At 59.7% G+C, this 24,180-nt stretch overlaps 1 protein-coding gene across 2 annotated transcripts in view; it reads right to left on the bottom strand.

The window, feature by feature from the left end:
* Positions 1-1,872: 1,872 nt before the first annotated feature.
* The window catches only part of AGAP3 (ArfGAP with GTPase domain, ankyrin repeat and PH domain 3), a 109,378-nt gene continuing 87,070 nt past the window's right edge, over positions 1,873-24,180 (bottom strand). For both annotated transcript variants that reach the window (XM_063418476.1, XM_063418467.1), the window contains exons 12-18: positions 21,509-21,682; positions 16,839-17,000; positions 5,806-5,960; positions 5,267-5,357; positions 4,713-4,935; positions 3,438-3,693; positions 1,873-3,167 (exon numbers count right to left, since the gene is read on the bottom strand). In XM_063418476.1, the coding sequence (XP_063274546.1) occupies positions 2,946-3,167; positions 3,438-3,693; positions 4,713-4,935; positions 5,267-5,357; positions 5,806-5,960; positions 16,839-17,000; positions 21,509-21,682 (1,283 nt within the window). In that variant the 3' untranslated portion in view covers positions 1,873-2,945. The remainder of the gene's footprint in view (positions 3,168-3,437; positions 3,694-4,712; positions 4,936-5,266; positions 5,358-5,805; positions 5,961-16,838; positions 17,001-21,508; positions 21,683-24,180) is intronic.

Raw genomic sequence — 24,180 nt, 5'->3', positions numbered from 1 at the left:
GACACTGGAGTAATTAATGCTGGGCTGGGGTGAGGCAGGACAGGGCACGAGTGCTGCTGGTGGGGTCTGGCCCGCTCTCGGCTCCTTGGGACGGTGTCAGAGCTGCAGGGATCTGGTGGCATTCCCTGCCCCCAGGTGCCAGCAAAGGGCCTCACCGGGATTCCAGCCCCTGTCTGCAGTTTGTGGGCAGCAGCAGGGCACAGGCCTGTCCTCACGGGCTGTGTGCCCACGGCAGTGCCACTGCCAGCAGAACCTGGCCAGGCTCTGGCTGCCCTGCAGGGGCTGCACCCCGTGGGCCCTGCATGGGCCACGGGGGCTGCTCGGGGCTGTGCGGCCCCAGACCCTGGACGCTGATGATCTTTGTGGGTCCCTTCCAATGCAGGGTGCTGCCTTTGATTCCAGAGGTGTCCCCGCGTGGCTCCTGGTGGCCTGGCCATCGCCCGCAGCCCCGGGTCCTGCCCCGATGTGCAGGCAGGGTGTGGGGGCAGGCGAGGGGGTCCCCTGGGGTCAGAGCTGGGTCCGGGCTGGGCACAGGGGGGCCTGGGCAGGGCTGGGATGGGAAGGGAGGCGCCGGGGCTGGGTAGGGCGGGATCCCGCGCGGGAGATGATGTATGGGCAGATGTATCAGATCGCACAAGATAAACAAGCAGTGAATTTCATCAGGGCCCATCATGGCTTTAATTTGGCTGCCTAATGAGTCAGATCCAGCCGCGCAGATAAAAGTTGTCAGAGCCGCAGCCCTAATGAATTTCTTGCCACTTGTAATCAAGGCAGCTTGTCTGAGGGGGATGATTAATGGGCCCCAGAGGAGCTGCCGTCCCTCGGCTTCCATTCCCGTTAATGCAGTCGCCAGGAAATTAACCAAACCCAGCACTGGGCTGGAGCCAGGGCCGGTGTGGGGGCACCCATGGGCACCACGAGGGGATGGGAACGAGGGATGACATGGGTGCAGGGGCCACACTGGAACTGGGACCAGGACCGGGACAGGAGCAGGATGAGGATGATATGGGCACACACAGCCAGAACATGCCAAGGAGTGGAGGGGCTGGCAAAGGGGCTGGGGGCACCATCTGCAGCCCCCAGCAAGGCAGCCCTCTGCCATGGGAGGGGCACAAGGAGCAGGCAGCAGGGGTTTGACAGACACATCTGAGGGTACCTGTGGCAGCTGGGGGTGTCCTGGCACCTCCCTTCCTTGCACTGCCACACAGGCTTGGGGCCTGTGCCCAGTCTCGGTCCAGCAGAGCCTGGACCCCAGCACAGCACAGAGACACTGGAGCCCCAGCTGCTGTTCGTGGTGTGCCTTGGGGTGCAGACAGCTTGGCACTGCCAGCACTGGGGCCCTGCTCTGCCCAGAGCTATGAGAAGCATGCAAAGTCAGGGCTGGCAGAGCAGACACACGGCTCCCTTCGCCGCTCAGGGCCTGCCTGTGCCCTGGGACTCAGTGATCCCCAGTCTCCTGTAGCCACAGCAGACTCCTCACTCATTGTAGCAGCCCATCACTCCCTGCCCATCTCTGCCTTCCCCTGTCCAATCCTCACACTTGCTGTCCTGTGCACAGGGACCAGCTGGCCCAGCATTCCTGCCCTGCCTGTACCCTCTCAGCTCACCCCTCTGCTGTGCCCATCTCCCATCCCACCAGGGCTGTGCATTCCTCTGGGGACATGTTCTGCCATTGTCCCTCAGCGCCCAGGGCTGGCTCATCTCCCCTCCACACCTCAGGGCTGTGCCGTGCCCCAGGGGCCGCTCTGGCACAGAGCCCGAGGCAGAGGAGGAGAGGCTGAACGTTTGTCAGTGTGGGCTGCAGAGTCCCCAGACCCAGCTGCAAACCAGGGCTGCATCCAAGGCCCCGAAGGCAGCACACCGAGACGCTGGCCTGGCAGGAGGTGGTTGCTTTATTGGCCTTTATCTCCTTGGCTGCAGATAACACACACAGGGCAACTCATGGAAAAGAAACCGTATATACAGAGTGTCCATATAAATATTTCCAATGTACATTTTATACACAAGTGACAGAGACATTCCATAGCAGTGTCCAAAGCCTTGAGGTTCCAGCATTCAGCCAGAGGCTTGTCCCCAGTGCAGAGAGAGATGGTCCTCTCCTCTTGCTCAGCTGGAGACCAGCCCCACCTGGGCAGCAGCGGGAGCCAGCGGGAGGCTCTGATGGAGACACTGTGTATGGCTTGGAGCTTGGAGCTTTAACCTGGAAGGACAGTGACTCTACAGACAGACAGACAGACAGAGCTGGGAATACCGAGGAGACCATCCTCTTCCCCCTCCAAGTCACCAGGGAGGCTGGGGAGGCCTTTGTCCAGGGCTGCGCTGGGGGGATGCCACCCTTGCATCAGCACACGGGGAGCAGTATCAGTGTGTGCATCCCTCCTGCACCGGCCAGAAGCAGAGCACGGGGGTGCAGTGGAGAAATATGCACCTCCTGCTGCCCCTCGCCTCACCAATGCACCGAGGGGTGTGGTGAGGCCGACATGGAGGGAGAGCAGGAGGGAAGTACCCAAACAGACCTGTCTGAAGGAGCAGGTGCAGCCATCAGCCTCCCTGCGACTGCTGTGCAGGGGGGCTGCACACCTGAACTGCCCCTGGCCCCTGCTTTATCTACAGATGGGTGTGAAGGGGAGCAGGAGAAAAACTGCCTCCCCATCCATGTACCGGTCACGAGAATGGGGTGCACTGGAGCCACCCCAGTGGTTATGTGGGAGCCCCTGCACAAGCTGCCAGCACTGGGTCTGCACGGCGAGAGGCGGCCGGAACCAGCGCAGAGGAGCAGGATGCTGGCTCCCAGCTGACTCCCAGCCCCCTCTTGGCTGGAACAGGGACTCTGGTGGGGCGAGCACCGTGGGGGCCCCTCCGTGCTGCTCTCAGAGCCATTCCTGTGCCCCTGGTCCCCGCAGGCTGGCGGGCAGCTGTGTGGCGAGCGGAGGGCCCGTGCAGGGCTAGCCGGTGCCGGGGCTGGCGCTGCGCTCGGCCGGCGCCGCGGCGCAGGCGTTGTTGTTGGCGTTGGCGTTGCGGCGGGGCAGGCTGGGCGTCAGCGTGGCGCTGTCGCTGGGGCAGCCGTGCTGCAGCAGGATGTCGATGCACTCCTGGCTGCCGGCTCGCCGGGCATAGGCCAGCGGGGTCAGGCCCCGAGCGTCCCGGCTCTTCACATCCACTCCGTACTGCACAGGGGAGAAGCAGCTGGTCAGCGGCACCTGGGAACCGTGTGCCCAGGGGCCTGGGAGTGGCGGGGTGCAGCGGGGCTCTGGGGAAGGCAGGAGGAGGGAGCTGGGAGGGTGGGCAGGGAGAGGGAGCCAAGAGGGTGGGCAGATCAGTGCCAGTGGGCATGTGGGGGAACTCACAGAAGCAGGATGGATAAAGAAAGCGGGGAGGTGGGGAAGCACCAGGATAGCACCAGAAGCACTGCAGTGGAGGCTGCAGTTCTGTCTTACCCAGATGAGCAGCTGTGTGAAGACTACGTTGGCCATTGCGCAAGAGAGATGCAGCGCTGTGCGCCCGTCTCCATCTCCGTAGGTCTCGTTCACTTCCTCCTTGGTGCCGTGGGCCAGGAGCGTCACCACGAGGCGCAGGTCATCCTCCACCACGGCCCGCAGCAGCTGCTGCCCCAGCGGGATGTCAGACTGAGGCAGTGGGGCCAGAAAGAGCTTCTGCTCGTACTTAGCCCGGATCCAGCGCTCCTTCTCCTCCCTGCCAGACAGGACATCGTCACCGTCACAGTTGAGACCATTTGCCTGGGCCCGTGCGCACAGGCACACGAGTATCAGCACTGCCATGTGAACATGCTTGTGCGAGTAGTGAACACCTGTCACGCCCAGGTATGTTCTGCACAGCCCCTGCCGTGCCCCTCTGCCCACAGCTGTCACTGAGGCTCTGTCATCCCACTCTGGACTCCTGCCTGATGCCTGCTTGACCCTCACGGCACCTCCTCACTGCTCCCTCTGGACGCTGCGCTTCCATCGGTGCCCTCACAGCAGCAGAGCCCCGGCCCCACGCCTGTCCCCACGCCCCTCCGTGCCGGAGCCCCAGCGCTGTGCCCGCGCTGCGGCAGCCCGGGGACCGTCCCTGTCCCGCCTGTGGGCCAGCGGCAGGGGGAGGTTAGCGCTGCACACGCCAGCCCAGTGCCACGGGAGGCCCCTTATCGCTGCCGCCGTCTCGCCCGGCGCACACAAAGGCTGTGTCCGCGTCCGTCCCGGCGGCGCGGGGCGCGGATCGATGCGGCCGTGCCGCCGCTATCTGGGGCCATTCTCTCCATCTGCGGCGGGCGCGCCGCCATCAATGCCCCGCGCCGCGCATGCGCAGCGCCGCCGCCCCCTGACCCGCGCGCGGCGCTGATAAGGCGCAGAATGGGCTCTTGTCGGGATGAGTGACAGGAGAGCGGCTCCGACAGGGACACACACGGCCTGAAAGGGACAGGCCCTGGAGACCTGCTCGGCGACGCTGCCAAGCCATCTCTGTTAACCCCTTCGGCTTTGCAGCCAGCCTCGGCTCTCAGATCACCGCCCGGCTGTGGCTGCCGTGGAGCCCACTGCCCCACCAGGATGCCAGGAGAGGGTGGCCAGTGCCTCGCAGGAAGGCAGGACCCCCAACACTGGAGCGTCCTGAGGAATCCTGCCTGCCTCAATGGCTGCTCCCAACCCCTGTAGCGTCCCCCAGCCCTCCTGGTGTGGTTCCCAAGAAGCATCTCTGGGGCTCAGCCCCTCCCTTACCGACTGCTCTCAGGCGTGGGCTTGGGGTACCCCTCCACCATCCCCTCCCAGACGGCGTTTGCGAGTGCGTTGCCGATGGCCGTCATGACCATGAGGAGCTCGCTAGGCCAGTCATCCAGGTCCAGGGAGCGCACACGGGACAGGTGGGTGCCCAGGTTGCGATGGATCCCGGAGCACTCGATGCACATGAGAGCACCCAGGTTCAGACTGGCCCAGTCCGGATCTGAGGGCAGCAGGATCAGTGGGGGAGAGTTAATAACCTGCCAAGACTCACCAGCCCGTGTGTCCTGTGGTTCAGACTCGTATTTGCAGGCATCTGCCCACCAGAGCCCTTCCCAGTTCAGTGTCCCTGGGAGAGGGGGACCTCAGGCTGTACAGTGAGGGGTGACAGGGCAGTGTGGCAGTGTGGTGTGTACCCCAACCCCGAGGAGCACGCCCACTGCAGGGGAGGACAGGACAGACACACAGAGCAGGTCTTTCTGGGCTGGGAGAGGGGGTGCCTGGAGCCCCCTCCCCTGCTGGGTGAGCCCCCCACCAAGGGTAGCATCTCTTACTCGGTGCATCGCAGTCCACGCAGAAGCTGTTCCCCCGTGCGGTGCGGACGGCCTGCATGGCCTGTGCGTCGCCCTGGCTGCCCAGCCGAGCCTGGAAAGAACCCCACAGAGCCCTCCTCACTGCAGGCAGCCACCCTACCAGCACCCTGCACCCCTCCTGGCCTGCCACCCCACGCTCCGTGAGGCTGGCCAGCGTGGGGGCTCTGACAACAGCGTCTGGAGTGGCCAGGTGTGCCCAAGAGGGCAGGGGACAGTGGGCCAAAGTGGGGAGAAAGGGCAGGGATGTCCAGGGAGGGAATGAACCATGTAGGATCCAGCCACATGGGATGCAGAGTACCCTGTGGGGCCAGAACCAGATGGGGAAGAGGTGACAAGAAACCAGGGTGAACCGCACAGTCCCAGCAATGGGACTGAACTCTCACTGGGAGAAGAGGGATCAAGGCAGGATTCAGGGACAGACAGGCAAGTGTGAGACCTGGAGGAATGTGGCAAAGCAGATACCAGAGAAGACAGAACAGAAGTTGGCCAAGTCCTCTTACCTTGTTTTTGCTGCTCTCACAGCCCTGAAGGCTGGCCAGGATCTGGCTCTCAATGGCCTGCACCCAGAGCTCCCGCTCCTCCGATGTTGAGGCTTCAAAGAGCCATGTCTGGCCCGTCAGTGACACGATAATGAACTCAAATGGCTCATCTGGTTCTGGAAGAGAAAGGTGTGCCATAACACAGGGCTGGGAAGGAGGGGGTCTGCCGTGGGACAGATCCTGGTCGTCATCCCCACATGGCAGGGTCGAGGCAGCAGCAGAGCCCAGGAGGCTGGGACAGGCAAATGCCTGCAGAGAAGAATCAGAGCTCGGTGCCAGTTCTCCCTCCCTCTGCCCCACCCAGCTCCACTGGTCTGTGCCCACTCTCCCTGCCCTTTGTCCCACCCTCAAGAGCAAGCTGCCAGCCTCTGGAGCAGTGAAATCAGCTGCAGACAGCCCTGTGCTCAGTGCCCGCCCTCGAGTGGCTTTGGGGTGAGCTGTGCAGAGGGCCCTGCGCGGGCTCAGGGGCAGCTCCTCACCACGCTCAGGAGGTGCCTGCCCTCCAGCACCTGCCAGCCTGGAGATCACCGCTGCCTCACACGGCCCCCCACAGGCACAGTTCATGGGGTGTCGAGTCAGCCTCACACCCTGCACCAGCATTTACCTTTTATTGCCAACTTCAGTAGTTAGTGCAGTAAATGACTTAACTAAGCGGGGCCTGAATGGAATGACTAATAAACGTTATGTCACAGCACACGCTTCAGCTCATAGCAAAATGATTTGTAATTACCTAATTAGCGTTATGCAAATAACACCCTCATCTCCATAATGTGCCTTCCCAGCTCTCTATTAAAAGCAGGGAGTCAACTGCTCAGCTCCAGAGACAGCATGGAGGCCGAGGGGCCTCCGGTCCACATCAAGGCAGAGCAGCGCGGGCCTGAAGCCTGGCAGGGTCTGTGCACACCAGGCATGATGTGGGGAGGTGAGCAGGGGAGTCTGGAGGGGTCTGAGGGAGGTCTCCTCCTCTCCCTGACTCCTCTGCAGCACAGAAGCCCCTCACTGCAGAGGGAAGCAGCAGAAAGGCAGGGACTGAGGAGCTGCCACAGCCCACAGTGAACGGCTGCAGAGGCCCCTGGCCGGGTCCCACCAGGGGCACGGCCACCCTCAGCTCCTGTGGGGCCATCTGAGCTAGGCTGTGTCCACAAACACCCCCAGAACAGGGGGCAGCCTTGGGAGGTCTCCTTAGGAGAACCAGGTCTGTTGGGCATGACGAGAGTGCACAGCCCTTCCCCTCGGGCTTGTGGTCAGCCCCTGCACGGACAAGCACCAGGCCTGGAGATCAGCAGTGCTCGTGAACTGCAGGAGCACAGGGCTGGGTCTGCACGCCAGCACAGCCTGGGGAGGATGGAATGACTCCAGCACGAAGGCTTGCCCTTCCCTGGTAAGAAGGCAAGGCTCTTTTACTCATTTCACCCTAAATGAGCTTGGGACTCCTCCTCTGGGGAAAGATGTCTCCAACTGCCTCTCTCTTGCTGGAATGAGAGACTGAGCCCTCAGAAGGATGACAGACTACAGGGAGGAGGTAGTTAGCCATGCTGCTGGACTCTCCCCTCTCTGTGATGCACAGGCATAACTGGGACATCCCACTTGTCCAGCACTTTCCTTCAGCTCTCAGCCACAGGAGAGACCCCACAGACACCAAGTCCCAGCTCAAGAACCAGATTCTTGGAAAATATACAGCTGCTAGCTTGTGAATACTGGGAGAGGAAATAACCAGCCAACAGCCAGGCTAACAAGCATTGCCTCCTTTGCTTGCTGGCAGCAGCCCCTGTCAGAGCTGCCAGAGCCTGGCACGGGCAGGGAGCCTCCAGACTGCCGGGGAGCCAGGACCATCCCCCCACAGCCACGGGACTGGTGGCTGCCTGCGGCCAAGCACCGCCAGCCAGGAGGGAACGAGCAGCAGCAGCGCCCAGGGGCAGAGGCTGCCCAGGTGCTGCAGGGAGCATCTGCAGACAGCGCCCCTGGGGGACCCTGACACATCAGAACAGGCCCTGCTCTTCTCAAATCTCATCCTGCCTTGGTCTGAGCCACCTGTGGCTGCTGCTGCTGTGTCGCAGACCCAAGCCAGCTGCCTGGACTCGGGAGGCACCTGAAGTCCTCCCTGCTGCCAAGCCACTTCTTCACAGCAGGAAGAGGACATCATGGTCAACATGGCACAGCAAGGATTCCTGCTGTGGGCTCACATGGCTCCATCTTCCTTATTCCTGTTTCCTGTTTGCCCAGCACCTCCCCACCAAGCAGGCAGGCAGGAATCCCAGTCCCAGCCCTCCTGCACCTGTATGCTGCCCAGGAAAGCAAATGCCTGCTCTGCCTGCCCAGGGCTCTGGCGTAGGGGACACTGCTGCTCCTCGAGGCACCATGCTGGGGCAGGGGGCTCCATGTGGCTCCCAGCACTCTGCTCAGGACATTCACAGTAGGGCAGGAGGTTCCCTCCTTCTGGGAGAGAAATTTCTGGGGCTCCAACCCGACTCGGATGGACTTTCTGTACTGTCATAGCTGAGGGACGTCCCAGAGCTCTGGGGCTGCCCAGGCCCAGCCGTGGGAGCAGTCCCAGTCTAACCAAAGCCCTGGTGCCAAGTCTGCAAGATGCAGGACCTCTGTTCCCTTCCTTCTTTGTGCCTCCTGGATTCCAGCTTCATGCCAAACAAAGGCCCTGCTGCTCTCGGAGCCCGGGAAGAGCTAACAAAGGCCCACTGCTTTTCTGCTGCACTAAGGCAAATCCCCACCTCACAGTGAGGATGGCACTGTGGGACTGGATCTCTTTGGAGGCCTCAGCACAGCATGCCTACGACAGGAGAGTGAGGCACTGCGGGATCGCACCCCTGGATTCATGTGTGAGGGTCAGCAGAGCTGGGAAGGGAATCAAGGACTTGCAGCAGCTTCCAACACTGTGCAGACCCACCACCACCCTTCTGGATGGTCCAGCACCAGTTCCTGAGCTCCTCGGGGCACCCATACAAGTTGGATCAGACTTGAGCTGCTGTTTTAGGGAAAGTACTGGGCATTCTCAGCTTCTGTGGAGAGGTACAGGTTTCCAGCGTGGCAGGGCCATTTCTGGCTGGATGAAAGGGTAGCACCAACAGATGACGTAAGCAGAAGGGTTTAGACTACCTCTGCTGAAAGAGCTGGCAGAACTCCCTCCCCTGCTCCACACATGGGCACAGGCTCCTTCTCAGAGGCCAGGGAAGTCCCAGAGCTTGCCAGCTCCAACTTGACAGGGCCCAGACCTCAGAGGAAGCCACTGCTACAGCTGCCTCTGAGTGAGTGGCTATCTGGGGGCCAGATGGCAGAGCCCGGCCCCCCAGCCCTGCGGCTGCCCCAGTGTGCTGTGGGAGCCCATTACACCAGCTCCATTAGAATTAGTGGGCAGTGGAAATGAATGCACTGCCTCTCTCTCTCTTGATGATTTTTTGATGATGTTTTAAAGACTGAGCTCCGTGAAGAGTTGCTGAGCAGAGTTGGTGTGAGCTGGCTCTGCTAATGGGTGTTAACCCCACGACCCCCCTTCCAACACCCCCAGGAATGAGGGCTCTGAGCAGGAGCAGGATTAGGGAGGGCACGGTTAGGACAGCAGGGCCAAATGGCACCCAGACAATGGGCAGGGACCGCAGGGAGATGAGCAGCCCCAGTGCAGTCACCCTCCCTCTGCCAACACGCCAGCCTTGGGGGGGAGCATCCTCCAGACAGCAGCAGAGCACCACGGGGCTGCCAAGAATAGGGAATGGAGACAACCTGCGTGTCCAGCTGGGAGCCAGAACAAAGGGACAGCAGGAGTGTAAGGCAGTGCCCACCAAGGTGAAAGGCAGCTTGCATCTGCTGCTCAAGGCAGCCCTGGGGGCGAGGTGCCCACTGGAACAGTCTGTCCCACTGACACCTGTGGGTGCCAGGGAGGAAAAGGAAGGGCAGCTGCAGTGACACAGAGCGCTGCCCTTACAGCTCATGCCAAGTCCCCTCTCTATGCTCTGGGTGGGGGGAAGTACAGCTCTGAGCAGAAGGGGTACACCAAGGAGCTAAAAACACCTCGGCTTCAACACAGGGCTGGGGCAGAGCTTGGTCCTGCTCTGCGAAGGGCTCTGGCCACACTCTGCACTGGTGCCCAGCCCAGACACCCTCCTGTGGGGACTCTGACACAGAGCCACAGGAGCAGTACTTTCCACCTCCTTTCCCATGGACACCCTGCTTCTCTGTGGGGTGCAGCAGGTCACCCAGGCAGCGTGTGCCCCCGGGAGCTGCAGGGGGACAGGCTGGCCCCACGCCTCACCCCTGCCCAAGGTGCCCCACACAGCACTCCCAGAGCACAAGCAGCAATACGGGGGCTGCTGCAGAAGCACCAGGACACAAAGCTCTGTGAGGACAGAGGACGCAGCAATGTCCCTATGGTCCCCACCAAGCACAGCTGTTCCCTCTCAATACAGGGCACTGGACAGGGCTCCCATGCCAGCCCAAAGGCCCAGGGCAGCACCTTCTTCGCCCACGGGAAGGGGGAGTTCAGCACAGGGGATGGCAGGAGTATCTCCACGCCAGCCCTCCATGCCAGACAGCTTCCTGGCCGGCTCCTTCCTGAGCAGATGCGTGTAGGACATCTCTGCATCCCAGCAGGTCCAGCAGAGAGGAGCAGGATTCCACTCAACATCAGCATAACAGGAAGAAGAGCTGGCATGGAGCCCCATTTTTGAAGCAGAAGTCTCCTCTGTCACCTCTGCTCTTCACCATCTCCCAGTCACATCCAGCCTGTCCCTCCAAGCTGCCCTTCTCCCACTCCCGTCCCTTCTCCTGCTTTTTGCTGGAGTAGCAGAAGTGCCTCCAGAGTCCCTGCAGAGTGGGTAGTCACACAGGGAGGAGGTGGGGGGACGCCTCCAGCGTACATGAGGGGTACAGGGCAGGAACCAGGGCAGGTCCTGTCAGACATGCAGGGAGACCCTGGCCCACAGCTCCGTTCTCTGGCTGCCAAGCCTGCGAGGAGGGTCCTGGAGCAGGGCAGCCGGCAGCCCCTGGCCTCGGGATGCTTGTTTGCAAGCTGCGACTGTACCATATCATTATGAGGTGTTTGGGATATCAACAAATTAGCAGGCGTCTGGGAAGAGAAGGATGCAGCACCATTCGTAAATGTCAGTTCGCTACCTCCTCATTTTGCAGATCATTAAACCCAATATTCCCAACCTGTATTAGTGCGACGGGGACAGGCCCCTCCGCAGGGGTGGCTGCCAGGAGAGCGCAGCAGGAACAGAGCCGTGGAGACCCCCCAGTGCTGTGGAGACCCCCCAGTGCCGTGGAGACTCCCCAGTGCCATGGAGACCCCCCAGTGCCATGGAGACCCCCCAGTACCATGGAGACCCCCCAGTGCCGTGGAGACTCCCCAGTGCCATGGAGACCCCTCAGTGCCATGGAGACCCCCCAGTGCCGTGGAGACCCCCCAGTGCCGTGGAGACTCCCCAGTGCCATGGAGACCCCCCAGTGCCGTGGAGACCCCCCAGTGCCGTGGAGACTCCCCAGTGCCATGGAGACCCCCCAGTGCCGTGGAGACCCCCCAGTGCCATGGAGACCCCCCAGTGCCGTGGAGACCCCCCAGTACCATGGAGACCCCCCAGTGCCGTGGAGACCCCCCAGTGCCGTGGAGACCCCCCAGTGCAGTGGGGACCCCCCAGCACCGGCCGTGCCAGCACCCTCGGGGCCCAGAGAGCCCAGGCTGAGCTGGCACTCACCAGCAGGGACGGCAAGGGGCCGGGGGTGGCAGCAGCGGGGCTCGAGCGTGGGTGGGCACCCTGAGCTGCACACTGGGGGCATACCGTGGGGTCCCAAAGGTGTGTGGCACACGTGGGGAAGGACACAGTGTGTCAGCAGGAGCAGGTGCTCCCAAGGGACACCACAGGCAGACAGGGGTGTGCAGGGGATCATACAAGGATCAAGGAGTGTCAGTTCTGTGTACGTGGCGGGGAGGATGCCATGTGGGGTGCAGCATGTGCACAGCAGGGGCAGGCAGAAGGGCTGGGGGTGTGTGCAGGCATCGGGGAGGAGGCCACAGGAAGGGCGGCACGGACAGTGTGGGCTCCATGGTGTGAGCAGAGGCCTGTGGCAGGGTCAGGGGTGCACACAGAAGGGTCTCTCAGAGGGGTAACATTGAGCTGTATAAGGTCTCCAGGAACCACAGACTGAGGGGATGGGAGCTGCTGGAGACAGGAGACCAGCTGAACCACAGAGAAACCCAACACAGGCTGCCTCCCTCCCGCCAGGATGGAACAGGGAGCTCCAGGGTCCGTAATGAGCTGAAGTGACTTGTTAGCACTGAATTAAGAGGCTTGGTGGAAGGAAGCGCACGGGTGACACAAGCTGTGTGGGGCAGGCGGGAGCTGAGCGATAGCAGCTGGAATCCCCAGCAATCTGGTGAGCACGGCTCAGCCTCACACTCCTGGCTTGCCACGATGGGCCTCGACAGCCCCTGACAGTTGGCATTAATCACGCACATCGCCCCAACACAACTCTTTACTGGCCATCAATTTCCTGTGGGTTTTAAAACTAAAAAACAAAGACAAAACCGCGTCGTTTGGCCGCCACTGAGAAGCACATTAAGGGGCTGTCAGCTTCTCGCCATGCACCCTGCATCACTCTTTAAGCACATGAGAAGTTCATTATCCCCGGAGCTCTGGCAGCCATGGGGAGACTGGAGCAGGGAGCGTCGCAAAGGTGCGGCTGCCCTCAGCCGTGTCTGGTGGCTCTCTGGCCCTCCTGGCAGCCTGAACAGGGGCCAAGGGTCCAGGCAAAGAGGAGTGTGGCTGCAGGGGGGCTGTGGGCTGCCCTATGGCAGGATAGCACACTCCTGCCAGAGAGCTCTGCTGGGTTCTGATGAGAGCAGACCTTCCTGATGGTCCTTGCAGGATGACACTGCACCTATACCACGGGGATGAGCATCGTCATCCCCTGACAGCCTGACACACATTTGCCAGCCTGTGGGTGCTCCCTGACAGCCTGAGCTGCACTCCCCAGTTTGGTGACATCTCCGGCAGCCCAATCCCACGCCTGCCATAGTTTGTGGATGCTCCCTGGCAGCCTGACACGGAGCTCTCTTTAACATGAGCCCATGTAAAAAAGCAACAGCTCGTTTGATTTATGATACTTCAGAACAACTAAGATTCAATTGCTCTGCACGTCCCTGGCTCTGATTACCTCCTAAATGAGATAAACTGATGGCAATTTATCCCCAGACCTCACCAACTTTCCCAGGATGCTAACCTGAGCTGCTCGTGCCTAGCTCACGGGCGTGGGGCGGGTGCAGGCAGGTGCAGGCAGACTGAGCACAGCCCAAACCTGCTCCCTCACATACCCCCAGGGCTGCTCCTGCCCGCAGGGACGCTGTGACAGAGGCTGAGCCTGACACCCTGCCTGGCCCCAGGCAGCTCCTGATGGAAGTTTTGGGGGGGGTCCCTCCACAGTAGTCCCCACACCAGCACAGCCACACTGACACGAGCTAATGGAAAAAAGGGCTCCTCACTGGACTGTCCTCATGCTCCTGCCAGGACAGTGAACCCTCCACAGAGGGATGAGACCATGAGGGGACAGCAGCTCAGCCACAAGGGACGGCAGCTCTGTCACAGGGCCTGGCAGCCCGCTCCTGGTGCAGCAGGGTCACACTTTCATCGTGTTGATTATGTGGAAGCAAAAAACTCAAATTACCCTGCTCTGAAGAAAACTGCCTTAACTGTTCAAAATCAGCTAAAAAAGATTCAAGAGGTATCAGTCATACTTATGGACACCAGTCCATGACACAAACCACTGCCCATGCCCGTGGTGTGGGGCAGTGCTCAGCCCATTCAGACATTGGGACCTCAGGGGGAGGCTCAGCACCTCCTTGTAGCTGTTGCCAGTCTCCTGCCAGTCATGCAGGACAGCGACTCGTCAAGGGTGGGACACGAACACCAGTCCCAGTCACCCCCTCCTCTGCCTCTGCCCCGGGCTGCTGGTCCTGATGATGAGCTGTCCCAGTGTCCAGAGCTGCCTCAGCTCTTGGAGCAGTCCCAGAGCTCAGAGCAGGAGAGAGACCCCAAGTCGCTCACAAAGGTACCACGGGCAGGAGCCCGGCATGTGGCAGGCGGGGATGAAAAGGATGAGCAAGCTCGTAATTCATACTGAGCACAGGGATGCACATGATCCTCTCTTGACCAGGATGTCCCCCTCACACCAAAATGGGGCACACAGCTCCTTGCTGCTGGAACTGGCTAAAACCAAGCCGGGAAGCTCTAAGAGCAGCAACAGCAGACTCGAAGCATGGTTCTGCTGGCACGGACACTGCCCACAGCAGCAGGTCCTGTTGATGCAGGGCAAGCTGGGAGCACGACAGAACTGACTCAGCCTCTGGAACTCCAATTCTGCAATTGGGTCAGATTTCTAATATACTAGATTCTTTCACAAAATAAATGCAAGTTCAGTTTGTCAATACCTGATCAAAAGCCACCATTGCAGCAGCCCACAGCACCACTGTGGCCGAGCACAGGTCTGGGAGCAGCTGGTTCCGTCAGCTCTGCCCGACTGCAGCACTGGCAGGTGTTCACCCGTTCACCCCCTGGAGAAGGACACAGGGGCGTGGAAGGTCTGGATTCACACTGGAGACGTGGAGGATGGGCTGCCTGTGTGCCTGTGGGTCACGGATGCCCCCTCTGCTGTGCTGTGCTCTCCTCACCCCTCCCACGGTGCTTGCACTGCTCCTTCCCACTGCAGCACCCGAGCAGACACCTGCTGCCCTGCACTTTGGCACCAGCAGCACTGCAGATCACAGAGGGGGATTTCTCCTGCTCCTGGTACTGGTGCCAGAGGCTCTGGCAGCAGGAGGATCCACAGTGTGCAAGGTCTGTGCAGTGACAGATGAAGTTTGGTAATTGACACTTTGCTCGCAAATGAAGTTCTGTGTCGATAAATGCCAAGGAATGGACATTGTAGGAGAAAGTTAAATTGCTACAACACCTGATAGGGCTTTAAATTAACCATCTCAACATGAGACAGGTCCTGGTAATGCTTCAGGTAAGACAGCCTTCTTCCCAGCTCACCACCACGGCCAAGGACCAGTGCAGAAACAACAGAAACACCACGATGCCCTCATGCTCACCACGTGTCTCCACTCCCATCACTTCACCTTCCAGAGATGCTGCCAAACCAGGAAGGACAGAAAGAATGAGTGTGTGTCTGAAAAAACATCCCTAACAAATGAGGGAAAAACTGGGATTGCTCTAAGACTCCTGTCCTGGGCACACAAGGAGAAGGGTGACATCCCTCCAGCCCGTGCATCTGGGAGCAGAGCTGGGAATTCTGCCAAGCACACATGTGTTGTTGAAAAGGAACTAATCAAATTTTAAGACTTCAAGCAGTGGTTAGTCCGTGTTACTGCTTCATAAAAGTGTTCCCACATTCAATTACCTTTTCCACTAGGCAATTGCATTACGTTCTGTGTAACGTGAGGTCCCAGCATCTGTCTGCACCTCTCACACTCTGTCAGCTGCACTGAGCAGCCACGGGACCAGACCTCCTCTGCAAGCACTGACACATCAGCCCTGTGCTTCTTGGCCTTTGTTGTGGTCAGCTGAAGCCCTCATGTCCGTATCAGAAACCTAATCATCACACTGAGGTCAGCTTTGGGACCTCCTTTACTACTCATTCTTAGCACTGTATTTACAGGATAGGGCACAGTACTTCAGCACATGCCTTCTCAGTCTTATGTGTGAGGCAAAATCATCGCCTCCTTCACTATCCCACTCTTCATACAAAGAATGAGCCTCTCCTTTTGCCAAGCACTGGGCTGAGAACTGCAAACCAGTTTGGGAAGGGCAGCAGTGGGTCTGAGGAGGCAACACACACACAGAGCTAAAAACAAAGTGCAGCTACAGGCAGTGCTTCTTGCTGTCCACGGGACAGCAGTTTGACAGACTCAAATGATGCTCGGGGCTCCTCAGTCAAGCAGCGCAGAGGGGAAGCCTGTCTTAGACGTGGTGCATTTCAGATGCAGACAACTACAACAGCCAAAAAGGAACAGCAGAGCTGCCCAACCCTGCACATCATCAAAGCAAAGACTCCAAGAACAAGAACTTGAGCTGTTCTGCTATGGGACACCTGGGCTGCTGGACTGCAGGCAGACACGTGATTTGGAGCAAGGTGCCAGGACAGCTGCAGCACCTTCAGACTAATATTTCCTGGTTTGTTTTGCAGCAGCTGTTAGCTTCAAACACTTGTACTGAACCCTCCTCCCCTCTGAATTACATCTTTACTTTGGTTCACTATAGAAGCTTATTGAGTGCTGTGGGACAGGACAACCAAGAATAAAGTCAAATTTCACTTTTTCCAGTGGCTAACCACAGATGCAGGCTTTGGAGAACGTGGCTGTCAGGCTCATCTCTACCTCGACAAACCTGGTGTTTTTTCCCAGCAGAATGCTTCCCCATGTCTTGCAGCCTCCCTTGTCAAGCTTTGGGTCCCTCTCCAGCAACCACAGACACCAGAATCTCTCAACACAAAACCCGTCAGTACTGGGAGAACAACACACATGCCTTCAACTGGTCCCTGAAGTAGACAAGCTTTTCCAAAAGACCCTTGGCTTGAGGCAGGTGCCCAGCACAGGTCTTCTAAATTATGAAACTGTGGCCAATTTACAAGTCAATGGATCTAGGTCCTTGTGGTGGAAACTGTCTGAGAGCACACCTTAACCATATGATGTGCTCTCAGGTCTGCTACTGCAGTTAGCAATTTTAATTACCAGTGACTGCCTGCGCTCACACAGGCATGATGGTGGTTCTGCACAGCACGTGGGAAATGGAGGGAAAGGCAGATCAGAGAGGCTTCTTGCTCCTTCCTGCCTCAGCCCAAGCTGCTTGCACAGGGAGTGCTCCGAGCCCCAAGTCACCACCGAGCCCTGCATGAGAAGCGCTCCGAGCGCCAGGCACCCAGAGAGGACCGCAGGGCCCTTGGGTGCCGGGCACTCTGAGCAGCAGAGCTGACCCCAGGCAGACCCTTCCTACCTTCTGCTGCTGTGCTGGGGCCATCGAGCCGAGTTGTCCCTGTGCTCTTTTTCCTGCGATGCTTTTTCCTGTTGGCATGTGGTGACGGAGGCGGCTCCAGCTTTGGGCTGGCGGCGCTGGAAATGTTTGGGCTGGAGCTGAGTGAGTCGGCAGTACCATTAGCTGGAGACAAAAATAAAGCAAGTCATGTACAGTAGGGACAGTGACAGTCTCCTCTTTCCAGAGACACCACAGTGCTCTGGAGCCAGCCCTGGTGGCTCGACCCACACGAGTCCATGTGACAGCTCCACAGCAAGGGCTGCTCCCACACCTACCCCAGCTCGGGGCTGGCAGCCCCCTGGGCAGCCAGGCTGGACCTGCCCCGCACTGGGATCCAGGCAGCGTGGTCACACCGGGACAGCACCGCACCTCTGCAGCAGCACCTCTGCAGCAGCACCTCTGCAGCAGCACCTCTGCAGCAACCCCCAAACCCACGTTCCTGGGGAAGCAGCTCCCTCACAGGGCAGTGTCTCCACAGGGCTGGACAATCACTAGAAGGTGTTCTTGGCCGCTGTGGGGCGGGTGCAGGCCCCAGACCTGCAGAGGCTCTGCAGAAGCGCTGCCCTCGCAGCACTGCACTGCCAGACGAGGTGACTGGGGTTGCCACACTCAGGAACCTGAGCATGATGGGCTCAATAGGCTTCCGATACGGAGCTGAAGAAGCTGCATCCCCAGCAGCAACGCACCAAATTTATCCTCAATCATACTGTTCCTTACAATTAATAGCAGAATTAGAAACAATCAGGGAGCTGCCTAATTACTGTCAATTAGAGTGCGCTAATCAAGCTCCGATCACACACACACACGCTGCCGCTGCACTCACCATTAAATGTCAAATTTCATTAGAGACCAGCAACAAAATCAAAAGCCTGACATTCAATTTCAGCAGCACACACAGCGCAGGCTTCCAATCAGCATAAAAATGCAGACTCCGGGGAAGGCAACGAGGCGCAGGAGCCCTCACTGCACTGTTAACCCTCTCCTAAATCCACTCCTGCCTCTCCAGTGTCCACCCACCCCAGGACCTCTGCCCCAGGCAGCTTGCCATCCTCTCTGCTGCTGTCCAGTGTCTCCCATCAAGTCCTGACTTCCCATTTCCATGTTCTGGGCACCTGGAGTTAAGAAAGGAATCACAGCACTGCACAAGGGCAGCAGCTCCAGCAGTGGGGTGACAGGGACCTGCCAAGCCTTTCTCCCACCCTGTCCTCTGCTACCTTGGTTCATCCTGGTTTGGTCAGACTGGTTTTTGGGGTGTGGTCTGTCTCGACAAACACCAACAGTGGGGTGCAGAAAGGCACAGAGGGGCACAGGCCAGGAGCTGCCCCAGGCAGGGATCAAGGTGCAGCTGGTGTCCCCCTCACACAGCTGGGAGAGGCTGCAGCATTGGAACTCTCCCAACTCTGGTTTCTCCTGCACTGGCACACACCAGTAGGGTGTTTCTGCTGCTATTTATCCATGGGGAAATAGCTCACCCCTGACAATTAAGAGAGATAAATCTAATAAAATTAGACTCCATTTTTCTAAATATAAATTACTGATCCTGCTACAGGACTGTGCTTAGAGCAGGTGTGAAGCACCTTCAGCTCCCAGCCGTATGTCACAGGGGACCTGAACTTTCTTGTCAGTGGCTACATGTGGTGCCTCCATCCTCCCTCTGCTGCCCACCTGCTCACCAGGATGCTCCCTGGGCCAAATCCCACACCTCTGGCACCCCGCCCCACTCCAGGCCCAGCAAGAGGGGTCACACATTTCTGCACTCCCCCTCCTGTGGCCTGCTGTGAGCCTGGCAACTCCTGAGGGATCACCAGCCATGTCCCTGCTCTCACTGCCCAGCAGCCAACACCAGAGCTGGGGACTGGCAGGGCCCCCGTGGGATGGGGACAGGATGGCAATGGGTGGGGGCAGCACATGGAACACACTCCCTCTGCTAGATCAGGCATTGCTCACTCTCTTCTTCCCCAGCAGGAGAACTGAACCCCTCTGACCCACCCAAGGACTTGCAGAGCCCCATCTCACCAAGGGAACCTTTCACAGGCACACCTGGGACCTCCTGGGCACCCTTAGGGGGGACCCTGGGACCCCACAGGGGGGCTGCAGAGCTCCTGCATAAGGGACTGATATAGCATGTCCTGGAGCATGTTTATATGACTGTATGGCCTCATCCCACTGCTCTTCCATGTACTCTCCAGGGCACAATCAGAGCAGACAGCCTGGCCCCAGGAGCTGGGATGGCAGCCTCCAGCCTTGCCCAAAGTCAGCTCTGAGCACAGGAAAACTCCTCACCTGCCCTGCCATGCAGAACTGGAAACACAGCAGAGAGCCTGGACGGTGGCAGAGCTGGGGCTCAGGTATGTGCAGGCCAGCCTCACTCAGCTCAGCTCCTTGGTGGAGGGGTGGCTGTGCTGCTCAGCTCAGCACTCCCTGCCACGTGCAAAGCGCTGCCCACCCAATGAATGCCCCCTCCCTGGTGACACTAAGAATCCCCTTCTGTCAGCTGTGGCTGTGGGGACACAGAGCAGGGATGCAGTCCTGGGAGCTCCCTGGGAGCCCCAGGCAAGTGGCCCTTGGTGGCTGTGGGCCCTGAGAACAGTTGGCCCTGTGCCATGTGTGGAGCACTAGCACAGGGCTCGGAGTCCAGCACAGTGCAGTGGGACCTGAGGGTGGGGAACAGCGCAGGACAACAGTGAGCACTGAGATGAGATCTCACCCCTCCATGTCACTGGCAGGAGCAGCAGCACAGACTCACAGAATGGTTTGGGTTGGAAGGGATCAAAGCTCACCCATGTGAGCAGGGCCATGGGCAGGGGCACTTTCCACCATCCCAGGCTGCTCCAAGCCCTGTCCACCCTGGCCTTGGACACTTGCAGGGATGGGGCAACCACAGCTGCTCTGGGCACCCTGTTGCCTCACCACCCTCTCAATAAAACATCTCTTCCTTATATCTAGTCTAAACCCACCCACTTTTAGTTTAAAAACATTATTCCTTTCCCTGCTACAACAGACCGTGCAGACCAGCTCCCATTTGAGTCTTCAGTTACTGTGCATAGAAGAGGCAGATTGGTCCAGGTGCTGTGAGCATGGACAGCTCCTCCATGGCCAGGAACAGGACAGGGAACAGAGGGATGGAGAGCAGGACAGGGCACAGAAGGACAGGGGACAGAGGGATTGCTCTCCTATGCCACCCAGGGAAGGGCAGGGCACAGCAACACCCAGCATGGCTGTGCCAGCCCCCAGATCCGCAGAGCTGGGGCAGGAGGGAAGTGGGGCACGGAGCTTCTCTCCAGAGGGCTCCTGCCACGGAACGCTCTGTGCCAAGGCGAGTGCCCCGCACAGCGCTGCGTGAGGGCACCGGGCCTGCTGCCGTGCACACCGGGGCTCGGAGATCCCTGTGCTGTGCCCACGGCCCCGCGGGCCGAGCAGCGTGCAGGGCCGAGCAGGGTGCGGGGCCGTGTCCCGGCACGGAGCAGGGTGCGGGGCCGTGTCCCGGCACGGAGCAGGGTGCGGGGCCGTGTCCCGGCACGGAGCAGGGTGCGGGGCCGTGTCCCGGCACGGGGCCGTGTCCCGGCAGGGCCCGAGCGGACGTGGCCGTGTCCGGCCCGGCGATGCGCTGTCCCCGGCGCGGGCTGCCCCGTGCCCACGGCGAGGGGGCTGCCGGCGCATCCCCGCTCAGCGCTGCGCCCTTCCGCTCCCCTCGCCCGCGCTGCCCCATCAGCAGTAACAGTCTGATTAATTCGCTTCCAGCAGGGAGCTGATGGGGCCAATGATGGAGCCGCTGCATCAGGCGCGCTGAAATTGATAGTTTTTCACAGTTACAAATGAGGAGCCTCCTCAGCTGCAAATGGCGCCCGCACAGTCGGACTCCGGTAATGATCATAAAGAGGCTCCTTTAAACTGCGAAAGCCCCTGGGAGCGGGCGGGGGGGCGGCTGCCGCGCTAATGAGAACTACAAGGGGCGAGCAGGCATGGAAATGGCTCCTCCACTCTTGATGTGCATTTAACTGCTTTTTTAGTGCGGCGGCAGAGCCAGGAACGAAGGAGTGATGAATGCAGCACAAAAGCATTTATTTTCCAATTCGGCAAAGTGGCTACGTTGGGAAATGTATGAATTATTTTAATTCACTCAACTGTCCTGAAACATCACTGAGAGCGAGTGAGCGTGGGGGGAGGGGGCGGGCCGTGCTCAGTGTGTGCTCCAGAGACAGGAATCGCTCCTATTCCTTCAACTGCCCCCAAATCTGGGAGATGGGGGTGCCAGCAAGGTGCAGTGATGGGGGAAAGCAGTGGTACCCCAGCACGGAGAGCTCAGAGCAAGGCCAGAGCAGAGGGCTCGGAGCCATCCTGCTGCAGAGCAGCGTCCCTCGGCTGGAGCTTCTCCACGCCTTGCAGGACTGCCTCTTCCCCGGCTGGGACACTGCCAGCTCACCCTCGCTAAGGGGGACAGCCCCAAGAGCCCAGAGGCTGTGTCTGACACTCACCAGCAAACTCTGGGCTCACAACCACAGGGCAGAGCTCAGAGCTGCCCCACTGCCGAAATGAGCTCCCTTACCTGCTGCGGCTGAGGGGAGAAGGGCCAGAAGGGCCAGAAGGGCCAGAAGGGTCAGAAGGGCCAGAAGGATCAGAAGGGTACTCACAGGGGTTGGGGCAGCTGCCGGGGATAGCCACAGCCTCGTTCCACTGGTCTGCACTGGAGACAGAGTAGGAGCGCTGGTGCATCCCGTCCGGCTTGGAGCTGAAGCCCACCAGGTTGATGCCACTGATGGAGCGCTCGGAGTGCAGGGAGGTGCTGCTGGTCGAGTGGGGAGCACCTGCAAGACACAAACGGAGCACGGACTGGCTGCTGCCTGCCAGCACAGTGGGAGAAGGCAAAGCTGTCCCGCACCTGCTGCCAAACTCCTCGGGTGGCGCCAATGAGGACGGGCTCTCTCTGGCTCTCCTCTTCCAAGGGGGGCTGGTGCATCACCCCAAAGGTGCTGACAGAAGAGCCCAGCACACCCCAGCACATCCCACTTCCCAGAGGGATCCCCAGCGTAGTGGGTTGCATCCTCAGGATGCATGGCTGGGGATTCTGGCACACAGCTTCCCCACAGCTGGAGTTCAGAGTCATGATTTTCACTACAGCCTCTGGCACCTGGGCAAACCCAAACCCACCCCACAACCAGCATACCCACTTTCATCTCTCAACTTTCCTGTGTGTCCCTGGCAGGAAATCCAGCCATGCTGGGGGCACTGGGAGAGAGCATGAAATCACACGGAGGGTGTCAAAGAAACAAGCAGGGGAACAGATGCCTGTAAGGTGAGGATGGCAGGTGGAAGTTCCTTTTCCCACTAGCTCAGAACTACTGTGGCTGAGCCCAGGAACCTGAACCCCCAAGAGAGGAGTGATTTTGGGACTAGAGGCCGTCACACAGAACAAGATCACTCAGTGATGCAAAACGGGTCAAGTGTTTCTGGATTGTAGGAATCCCCAAAATGTCCAGAATAGCAAACAAAATGGTTCTGACAGGGAGCACACACCCTCCCGTTCAGGCAATCTGCCACACAGGAGGACACTGGCCCAAGGGATCCCACTGCACCTGCCCACCAGCAGCCCTCCCCCATGCTCCCCTCAGGCCATTCTGCTCCAGTCACTGCAGAGCAAGTGCTTTGGGAGCTCCGGGGTGAGGGAACGGCCCCGGCCCTACTCCAAAACTGCGTCTCCTCCCTCCCTGCCTGGAGGCACAGACAGTGAGTTGGGACTCTCGCTGCAGCCCACCTGGCCATGGCCCAGGGCAGGGCCACAGAAAGCTCCAGATGCTGCACACCCACAGCTCCAGCCCTGCAGTCATGATGAAGCCGGGCTATGAGGAACTGAGCCACTGGTGCCATGGGACTGGAACAAGTGGGAGCCTTCCGTGGAAGCAAATGAACACCTGTGGAAGCAGGTCCTGAGTGGGGCAGCTCACCTGTCTACCTGTGTGAAACCAGATTCACTTGGCTCTCATGGATCTCAGCGTGGCTGAGGTGGAAGGGAGCTCTGGTATCATCCTGTACAGCCCAGCTCAAGCAGGGCCCCCAGAGCCAGTGGCCCTGCACTGCTTCTGATGAGTTTGAAGCATCTCTAAGGAGGGAGATGGAACAACCTTCCTGGGCAACCTATCCCTGTGCTGCGCCGCCCTCTACAAAGAGCAGAGCTCCCCAAAATCCCATGTGAAGCCCCAGAGTTCATACATGAACATGTATGTTGCTGTCCCTGCTGTTTCCATGAAAACCCAAGGGACACTACTCAGATGTGCCCAAGCACAGCCAGGGCTGCCAAGTGCCTGACAGGACAGCTCAGGAGTCCGAGCACCCCCTACAAAGGCAGGTGCTGAAAGGACGGGTGACGTGCCCACCAGGCCTGCACCAGGCATGTCTGCCAACCACCACCACCACCATCACCCCCACTCCTTCATCACCAGCACGGCAGGTACCTCCCACCCTCCCCTTGCCTGTACCCATCCTTTCCCTGTGATCCCCTGTGAGCCTCGCCTGCAGATCCTGCCTGCCAGCAGTGCCCATGCAGAGCTTGCTGAGACACGGTGCCCTGCACCCTGAGCTGCCAGGACCCTGCACCCCGAGCTCCTGGCGCCCTGTGCTCCCACAACCCTGACCCCAAGCTGCCGGGACCTTCCCTGCAGAGCCCTGCCACATCCCCTGCCTCCAGCTTGGCTGCTGCATGTTCCCCCTCCCTCCCCTTGTTCAGCGCCACAGAAACACGTGTAAAACCATGACACTGACTTTGCCTCTAATTAGCCCTTAATTTACAAGACACACTCGGAAGGGTAATTAGCTGGCGCTCCGCTCCTGACTGCTGCATCCATCTCCTCTCTGCCTCCTCGTGGGAGGGAGCCTGCTGCTGCTGAAGCAGGGACAACGCTGCTCTCCTGGGACTGGGATGAGCTTGGTCCTGGGAATGCTGCTGGGCTGGGCTGGGCTGGGCTGGGCTGGGCTGGGCCAGAGCAGGAAGGGATGGGATGGGATGGGATGGGATGGGATGGGATGGGATGGGATGGGATGGGATGGGATGGGATGGGATGGGATGGGATGGGATGGGATGGGATGGGATGGGATGGGATGGGATGGGATGGGATGGATGGGATGGGATGGCATGGCATGGCATGGCATGGCATGGCATGGCATGGCATGGCATGGCATGCTCAGAGCTCAGGCAGTGTCTGGCAGCACCAAGCCCCAAGCACCCCCAGCCCTAGTTATGGCCACAGCCATGGAGCAGAGGAAGGTGAAAAAGGGAGAGCAGAAACAGAGGGCCTGGGAGAAGCTCCTC

This window comes from Prinia subflava, chromosome 1 (assembly GCF_021018805.1).
Source record: "Prinia subflava isolate CZ2003 ecotype Zambia chromosome 1, Cam_Psub_1.2, whole genome shotgun sequence".
Classification (NCBI taxonomy): Eukaryota; Metazoa; Chordata; class Aves; order Passeriformes; family Cisticolidae; genus Prinia; species Prinia subflava.
This window is presented reverse-complemented; position numbering and strand designations above follow the sequence as displayed.